At 47.3% G+C, this 9653-nt stretch overlaps 1 protein-coding gene across 6 annotated transcripts; it reads left to right on the top strand.

Moving 5' to 3' along the window:
• The first annotated feature begins 942 nt into the window (after nt 1-942).
• LOC146276807 (uncharacterized) lies at nt 943-4097 on the top strand. 6 transcript variants are annotated; one of them, XM_084701775.1, is made up of 3 exons: nt 943-1911; nt 2120-2127; nt 3726-4097. In XM_084701775.1, exons 1-3 carry the CDS (start codon nt 943-945, stop codon nt 4024-4026), a joined length of 1278 nt encoding a protein of 425 aa, XP_084557901.1. In that variant the 3' UTR covers nt 4027-4097. The 6 variants fall into 6 exon arrangements, with proteins under 6 accessions (XP_084557901.1, XP_084557900.1, XP_084557904.1 ...); XM_084701774.1 differs by lacking the exon at nt 2120-2127 and having other exon boundaries at nt 943-1913; nt 3720-4097; XM_084701778.1 differs by lacking the exon at nt 3726-4097 and having other exon boundaries at nt 943-1071; nt 1240-2123.
• The last annotated feature ends 5556 nt before the right edge of the window (nt 4098-9653 follow it).

Genomic DNA, 9653 nt, shown 5'->3' with positions numbered 1-9653 from the left:
TCATTTAGCAGACGCTTTTATCCAAAGCGACTTCCAAGAGAAAGCTTTAAAAAGTGCATAGGTCACTGATAATAACAACAAGATAGCCTGAAAGCATTGCGGGTAGCCAAAACATGAAGCACATATTGTGAACAACCAAAAATAAGTGCCAAAGGGAAGAACCATAATAGCATGTAGATAAGCAAGTTACAATTAAACAACATGAACCGCTAAGTGCAAGTGTACCTGTAGAAAAGCAAGCAACAGTAAAAAAAAATCACAGCGAGTACAACAATTTAAATCAGTTACCACTAACCAACAAGAGCAACAACATAGAACATATGAAATAGAAGCATAGATTACTTTCCTCAACAAATTCTCAATTTTATAAATAGAACTTGAGACACGCAGTAGTGAAGGAGTATATTGTTATCATTGGATTTAAAACTTTGCAATTCCAATCCAAAGTCATTTTATGGTTAATTTGCATGTAATGCGTATTGTGTAGCCTACCATTTGGAAGAAACCCAATTAAAATAAAGAGGAGTTCTATGCCAGCTATAAAGTGTTTGTCACATTGTTGTGTTTCTCCAGCAAAAATGAACTTCAAAAAACATACACCTCTCACCAAATGATCAATATTACATATGCAAAGTGGCCCATTATGACAGACAAAAGAGTTCCTCCATATGGGAAAGCTGAGTTCTCATTAACTTGGAACTGTTTCTTCCAGATCCCCTACTGGCCAATCATACTCGGTCATGGGCGGAGACTAGTCAGAGGAGACTCCTTAAGGCTCCAGAGAGACTACAGAGACTCAACCAGAGAGACTACAAAGACTCAACCATAGAGAGACTCAACCAGAAACAGCAGTAACCAGAGGATCAACAAGAGAAACAAGCTTCCAGAGACTAGATACAGGATTCAGAGAGATCAGACAGAGAACAAAGAGAGAGCTGAGTTATGAAGACACATCACTGTGATACATGTGGGAGGACCCTTTCCTCATCCATTAACCTCAAGAAGCACATGAGGATCCACACTGGAGAGAAGCCCTACAGCTGTGACCTCTGTGGTAAAACCTTTAGTCGTGCTAGCAGTTACATATATCATCGCAGGATCCACACTGGAGAGAAGCCCTACAGCTGTGAGCTCTGTGGTAAAACCTTTAGACAGACTAGGGATTTAACAACTCACCGCAGAATCCATACTGGAGAGAAGCCGTACAGCTGTGACCTCTGTGGTAAAACCTTTACCCAGGCTGGCCATTTCAAAGCTCATAGCCGGATCCACACTGGAGAGAAGCCCTACAGCTGTGACCTCTGTGGTAAAACCTTTAGCCGTGTTAGCAGTTACACATATCACCGCAGAATCCACACTGGAGAGAAGCCCTACAGCTGTGGCCTTTGTGGTAAAACCTTTAGACAAACTGGGGATTTAACAGCTCACCGCAGAATCCATACTGGAGAGAAGCCATACAGCTGTGACCTCTGTGGTAAAACCTTTAGCCAGGTCGGCCATTTCAAAGATCATAGCCGGATCCACACTGGAGAGAAGCCCTACAGCTGTGACCTCTGTGGTAAAACCTTTAGTCGTGCTAGCAGTTACACATATCACCGCAGAATCCATACTGGAGAGAAGCCCTACAGCTGTGACATCTGTGGTAAAACCTTTAAACAGATTGGGGAATTGACAGTTCACAGTAGAATACACACTGGAGAGAAGCCCTACAGCTGTGACCTCTGTGGTAAAACCTTTAGCCATGCTAACAGTTTCAGAATTCACAGCAGAATTCACACTGGAGAGAAGCCTTACAACTGTGACCTATGTGGTAAAACCTTTAAAGAGAGTGGGAAATTGACAATTCACCATAGGACCCACACTGGAGAGAAGCCCTACAGCTGTGAGCTCTGTGGTAAAACCTTCAGCAGTGTTAGCAGTGTCACAGTTCACAGCAGAATCCACACTGGAGAGAGGCCATACAACTGTGACCTCTGTGACTATTCAGGTAAAACAAATAGCCATCTGAAGAGTCACCTGCGTGTCCACAATAGAAAAACCCTAAAGCAGTGATGTCTGGGGCCAAGCTGTCCCAGCAGTCACCACCTGAGAGAACTTCTGTGTGACCCACAGCCGGAAGAACTACTGGCCTGCACCGACTGGGACAGCACATGCAGTAACACCAGATCTACAGTCCAACATGACAGGACACAGGGAAGGTACTCTACCCTGTGGAAGACATTTTGATTTCCTGTGTGCTTACATTATTCACTAATCAAGAGAACTAGTCATTGGATACTAGTTAGTATGTTCTCATGTAAGCTTGCTATTACGTAATAAGAGTAGATTGTGTCTATGTGTCAGGGTTAATAGATGTTTGAGATCAGGAGAAAGTACTGGCTAAATGATCCTTGTCATAACTACAAGGAGAGCTCCAACTATGAACTCTTTAGTCTGAGTGGTCATGTGTTGGGAGCTGTGAATCTCTTTCTCTGAGACTGTTGTAACGTTATTACTGCCTGACTGTCACTATCTATGTTTACATTCTTGTGCCCTATAAAAGATGGTCCTCCGGCCTTCAGAGCGGAGAGAGACTTGATTAAGACCTAAGCCTGGTGTTGTGTTGTCATTTATTGTTAGAGGTCTGGTTTTCTCTCCCAATCTGCAGATTGATAAATACTTTAAAAAGATTAAAATCCAAAACTCAACTGAACTTAGTCACTCCGTTTATGGAGACGGACAAAACACTTTCTTCATCAACCCCTGTTACAATGGAGGGCAATCTGTGTCAGACTGGGTAGAATCTTGGTCAACACTGGCTGACCCCTTTCAGTTTTGAAGCACATATTTGTAAATTCATAAGAAAACCCATTAAGGTCCTCAATATTAGTTTGACCCAATTGTTGAGTAAGATTGGTTGGTTTGTTATTGTTTTGACGACAAGACCTGTGGAGGGCAGCTCAGGCAGTTTGTTCTCGAAACTGTATCTGTAATTTAAAGAATAAAAGTAGTTCTGATGAACACAAGATTGTGCACATAGAAAGTACTGCAGAAGATCAATAACCAGAACAAGCAAGACAGGCATTATTTGTACCTATTTCTTTTTATTGTTGTTTACTTTATTACAGTGTTTATAGTTTCATGGTCACGTTTTCGAATTCTCTAATAAGGACTTCATTTTGGACACCATACTTTGATTCAAGTTCCTATGGATATAATGCTGTACAATGTAATATCATTTTATGTTAAGTTTGGTCAGTGTTGAGATACACAACTCATTAATGATTCTCTCTTTTAGAGTTCTCTCTTTTTAGAGAACCATTGAGTGTCCCAGCTGTTGAATGATTTTATGAGGCAAGACTCACCCCTCAAAAAACACACACATCAAGTTTGTTCAGCGTCAATGCATTCCTTCAGCTCTTTTATGCTGGTGTCGTCTCGAGCCAAGGACACTGGACATCAGGCAATATGCTATAGATAGGTTCTGCCACCTCCTCATAAAAGCAAGAAATATTTTGTATAGTAATTTACGCAATGACTTTGCGAGGTTCATTTATGTATGGGCAAAACACATTGAATGACGGAGAATAAAACATTGTGGTCTTTGGTCAAATTGAAAGTCAAGTTAAATCACCTGTGGCAATTGTTTGTCCCCTTGAATTCTGCAATCTCTTCCCTTGCCTGAGACGAAACAATACAGGTATAGGTGTTGTACCGAAATGAAATTTGAAATGAACTGAAATCAGTTTCAGAATTCACAGCAGAATTCACACTGGAGAGAAGCCTTACAACTGTGACCTATGTGGTAAAACCTTTAAAGAGAGTGGGAAATTGACAATTCACCATAGGACCCACACTGGAGAGAAGCCCTACAGCTGTGAGCTCTGTGGTAAAACCTTCAGCAGTGTTAGCAGTGTCACAGTTCACAGCAGAATCCACACTGGAGAGAGGCCATACAACTGTGACCTCTGTGACTATTCAGGTAAAACAAATAGCCATCTGAAGAGTCACCTGCGTGTCCACAATAGAAAAACCCTAAAGCAGTGATGTCTGGGGCCAAGCTGTCCCAGCAGTCACCACCTGAGAGAACTTCTGTGTGACCCACAGCCGGAAGAACTACTGGCCTGCACCTACTGGGACAGCACATGCAGTAACTCCAGATTTACAGTCCAACATGACAGGACACAGGGACGATACTCTACCCCTGTAACAATGGAGGGCAAGCTGTGTCAGACTGAGTAGAATCTTGGTCAACATCATGGAAAAAACATGGCTGACAACTTTCAGTTTTGAAGCACACATTTGTAATTTCATGAGAAACCCATCCAGGGCTTGCTAAGGATTTTACCATTAGCACCCATATGCTTTGGAAAGACCTGTCTGAGGACATTACATTATATTTAATTCACTGTAAGTCACGCTAAATGCACCAGATTGTGCACATAGGAAGTACAACAGCAGATCAAGAACCAGAACAAGAAAGACAGGCATTATTTTTACCACTTTTTTTGTTGTTAACTTTATTAAAAGTTTTTATATATATTATCATGTTTCATGGTCATGTTTTTCTTGATTCTGTAGTTAAAGTCTTCATTTTGACACCATACTTTGAGTCAACCTTCTCTCTGGATACAATGGTGTACAATGTAATATCATTTTATGTTAAGTTTGGCAAAAGTGTTGAGATACACATCATTAATGATTCTCTCTTTTAGATTTCTCTCTTTAGATAGGGCTCCTAGGAATAACCTTGACCTTCCTTCTATTTTTCTCATTCAAAGTTGCATGGTATTATACACTTTGTTAATATCGTGACCTCTGACCTACAATCCTCTGACCTACAATCTAATGTCACAGACATTTCCTAGTAGCATCTTGGTGCAGTGCAGATGGAAGAGGCGGGTAGCAGAGCCAGGCCTGGGGTCCTGAAGGCATGACTGTGATAACTGGAACATAATTCATAGATTTCTCTCCTGTACATGAACAAAGGTTCTCTCGTCTCGTCTCGTCATCTTCCGCTTGTCCGGGGATCGGGTCGCGGGGGCAACGACCTAAGCAGGGAGGCCCAGGCTTCCCTCTCCCCGGCCACTTCCACCACCTCTTCCTGGGGGACCCCGAGGCGTTCCCAGGCCAGCCGAGTGACATAGTCCCTCCAGCGTGTCCTGGGTCTTCCCCGGGGCCTCTTCCCAGTGGGACGTGCCCGGAACACCTCACCAGGGAGGCGTCCAGGAGGCATCCTCATCAGATGCCCGAGCCACCTCAGCTGGCTCCTCTCGACGCGGAGGAGCAGCGGTTCTACTCTGAGCCCCTCCCGGATGACCGAGCTTCTCACCCTATCTCTAAGGGAGAGCCCGGACACCCTGCGGAGGAAACTCATTTCGGCCGCTTGTATTCGCGATCTCGTTCTTTCGGTCACTACCCATAGTTCGTGACCATAGGTGAGGGTAGGAACGTAGATCGACTGGTAAATAGAGAGCTTCGCCTTTCGACTCAGCTCCTTCTTCACCACGACGGACCGATGCAGAGCCCGCATCACTGCGGACGCCGCACCGATCCGCCTGTCGACCTCGCGCTCCATTCTTCCCTCACTCGTGAACAAGACCCCGAGATACTTGAACTCCTCCACTTGGTTCAGGATCTCCTCCCCGACCCGGAGATGGCACTCCGCCCTTTTCCGGTCGATAACCATGGCCTCAGATTTGGAGGTGCTGATTCGCATCCCAGCCGCTTCACATTCGGTTGCGAACCGCTCCAGTGAAAGCTGAAGGTCACGGCCCGATGAAGCCAACAGGACCACATCATCTGCAAAAAGCAGCGACCCGATCCTGAGGTCACCAAACCGGACCCCCTCAACACCCTGGCTGCGCCTAGAAATCCTGTCCATATAGGTAATGAACAGAATCGGTGACATAGGGCAGCCCTGGCGGAGTCCAACCCTCACCGGAAACAAGTTCGACTTACTACCGGCAATGCGGACCAAACTCTGGCACCGGTCGTACAGGGACCGGACAGCCCCGATCAGGGAATCCGGTACCCCGTACTCTCGGAGCACCCCCCACATGAGCCCCCGAGGGACACGGTCGAACGCCTTTTCCAAATCCACAAAACATGTGTAGACTGGTTGGGCGAACTCCCATGTACCCTCCAGGACTCCGCGGAGGGTATAGAGCTGGTCCACTGTTCCACGGCCAGGACGAAAACCACATTGCTCCTCCTGAATTCGAGGTTCGACAATCCGGCGGACCCTCCTCTCCAGGACCCCTGAATAGACCTTCCCAGGGAGGCTGAGGAGTGTGATCCCCCTAAAGTTGGAGCACACCCTCCGGTCCCCCTTTTTAAAGAGGGGAACCACCACCCCGGTCTGCCAGTCCAGAGGCACTGTCCCCGATGTCCACGCGATGTTGCAGAGTCGTGTCAACCAAGACAGCCCTACAACATCCAGAGCCTTAAGGAACTCCGGGCGGACCTCGTCCACCCCAGGGGCCCTGCCACCGCGGAGCTTTTCAACCACCTCGGCGACCTCGGCCCCAGAGATAGAAGGGCCCCCCCCCGATGTCCCCAGACTCTGCCTCCACGTCGGAAAGCGTGTTGGTGGAATTAAGGAGGTCTTCAAAGTATTCCTTCCACCGATCCAGGACGTCCCCCGTCGAAGTCAGCAGCGCACCGTCCCTACCGTATACAGTGTTGACAGAGCACTGCTTCCCCCTCCTGAGTCGCCGGATGGTGGTCCAGAACCTTTTTGAAGCCGTTCGGAAGTCATTCTCCATGGCCTCGCCGAACTCCTCCCATGCCCGGGTTTTTGCCTCCGCGACCGCCAGAGCCGCGTTCCGCTTGGCCTGCCGGTACACATCAGCTGCCTCAGGAGTCCTACCAGCTAATAAAGCCCGATAGGCCTCCTTCTTCAGCTTGACGGCATCCCTCACCTCCGGAGTCCACCACCGGGTCCGAGGGTTACCGCCGCGACATGCACCGACCGCCTTGCGGCCGCAGCTCCGGTCAGCCGCTTCAACAATGGAGGCCCGGAACATGGCCCATTCGGACTCAATGTCCCCGGCCCCCCCCGAGACATGATCGAAGCTCTCCCGGAGGTGGAAGTTGAAGCTCCTTCTGACAGAGGGTTCCGCCAGCCGTTCCCAGCAGACCCTCACATTACGTTTGGGCCTGCCAGGCCTGACCGGCGTCCTCCCCCACCATCGGAGCCAACTCACCACCAGGTGGTGATCAGTTGACAGCTCCGCCCCTCTCCTCACCCGAGTGTCCAAGACATGCGGCCTCAAGTCCGACGACACGACTACGAAGTCGATCATCGAACTGAGACCTCGGGTGTCCGGGTGCCAGGTGCACATATGGACACCCTTATGCTTGAACATGGTGTTCGTTATGGACAAGCCATGTTTAGCACAGAAGTCCAACAACAGAACACCACTCGGGTTCAGATTGGGGGGGCCGTTCCTCCCAATCACGCCCCTCCAGGTCTCACTGTCATTGCCCACATGAGCATTGAAGTCCCCCAGGAGGATGAGGGAATCCCCGGGAGGAGCGCTTTCCAGCACCCCCTCCAGAGACTCCAAAAAGGGTGGGTACTCTGAGCTGCCGTTTGGTGCATAAGCACAAACGACAGTGAGGACCCGTCCCCCCACCCGAAGGCGGAGGGAGGCTACCCTCTCATCCACCGGGGTGAACCCCAATGTACACGCACCGAACCGAGGGGAAACAAGTATTCCCACCCCAGCTCGACGCCTCTCACCAAGGGCAACTCCAGAGTGGAAGAGAGTCCAGCCCCTCTCAAGGAAACTGGTTCCGGAGCCCGTGCTGTGCGTCGAGGCGAGGCCGACTATATCTAGCCGGAAACTCTCTACCTCGCGCACCAGCTCAGGCTCCTTTCCCGCCAGCGAGGTGACGTTCCACGTCCCTAAAGCTAGCTTCTGCAGCCGAGTTTCTTCATGGTTGGTTTTTTGAGCCACGCTTTGTCTGGTATTTCACCTGGAACCTGTTTGCCTTGGGAGACCCTACCAGGGGCATAAAGCCCCCGACAACATAGCTTCCAGGATCACTAGGACACGCAAACCCCTCCACCGCGGTAAGGTGGTGACTCACAAAGGTTCTCATGAGCTAAAATAGCAGGGTATGGATCAAACATAGTTTCTTATTTTCAGAACATTCAGAACATAATACAAAATAAAAGTCATATAGCAATCTTTATTTGTAATCTTTATTTGTTGTTACTTGATCAGTGGTTCATGACAGACCTTTTCAACTGTCATCATTGATACCATACTGACTGTCATGGAGGACTACAAAGAATTGACACATCAGCAGGTGTAGTTCCCTCCTCTCTCTCCTGCTACTGGAGCTGCTTGTTCACTCACTCTCTTGTCAAGTAAGAGACCATTTTTCTTGGCCTCAGGTCTCAATGTCAATGTATTAAAAATTTCAAATATGTTCAAATAGTAAACTAGTAAATGGCTGTTGATCACAATCTCTCCCTCTCTTTTCTCTTCCCCCCTCTCTCTCTGTCATTCCTCTTTCCCCCCTTCTCTCCCCCTCTCTCGCTCTCTCTCTCTCTTTTTTTCTCAGCTCACTCATTAGTTGGAGGGATCTGTTTGCAGGTGATCAGTCTGGTGTTACAGAGACACGTTTCTACATTAGGCTAAATGTTCGAAACTAAATGCTTGAAGAAACAATCTTAAACCTCAGTACATTGATGCTACGCTGGTTATTAAATGTTTTGTGGCATTTCTGAGAGTATATTGTGGGTGAAACTTGGACAATTTAGTTTAAAATGAGGTTGTGCTTGGTCTGAAAAGTTTGAGAACTACAGGTTCTGCATATTTGCAGGGACATAAATGTTGTGTTTGCAAAGTTTGCTGTTTCAGTTTTTGTGTTGTTGATTCACACTATTGTTAGTATTGGGACTTTCTTTTAATACCCCTGAACTTTGAGCTGCTTCTCTTAGCTTGTGTCTACTAGACAGCCATAACAAAGGGGATTTTATATTGACTCTATACCTTCAGTTGTCCCCGTTTTAACTGACCTGAGCCTTGAGGTTTGTGGTGGCTAGCTTTTTAGCCGAACAGGTGCAAAGGATGAACGCAGAGAGTTGGTCCAAGTTTTCAGATGCAAACGGAAAAGATTTTATTGATCCATACAGGGGACACATATGGTTAGGTCACTCCATGTACAAGACAGAGAGCCCACCTAACATTGTAATACAGACAGCTTTATAGTGCCTGTCGTTATCTCTTGTGAGCGTTTTATGTCAATATGCATGTTCTCGTTGTAACTGCTGATTCATGCTTATCTTGAATCAGCGGCGCCCCCTCCCCTTACTGTCCCTGTTTCTCTGCCGAGAGACCAAATGTCAAGACAAAGCTTGCTTGACCTGTGGTCATCCACTTACGCCTAGCCTTGAGGTGTCTTATCCAGTTTTCGGCCTACGACAGTTTCTTGATAGATTTGGGAAGATGTTGGAGTTAGTTCTTGTTTTGCACTATGATGACAGCCCTATTAGTTCTACTTTAGTTTCACTTCAAGTAGGTGACGTCTCACTGCTTGTCCACACCCATTGTTGCCATGTTGTTGGTTAACCCTTCACATGACTTAGACAGACCACCTTCCATCTTAACCCAAGTGTGTCCCTCTCCCCTAATTTTACTTTCTCAATCCCTCTCTCT

The sequence above is a fragment of the Hypomesus nipponensis genome, chromosome 7 (genome assembly GCF_054491055.1).
Source record: "Hypomesus nipponensis isolate SF chromosome 7, ASM5449105v1, whole genome shotgun sequence".
Lineage (NCBI taxonomy): Eukaryota > Metazoa > Chordata > Actinopteri > Osmeriformes > Osmeridae > Hypomesus > Hypomesus nipponensis.
The sequence above is the reverse complement of the archived record's forward strand: the minus strand, read 5'-3'. Positions and strand labels throughout refer to the sequence as shown.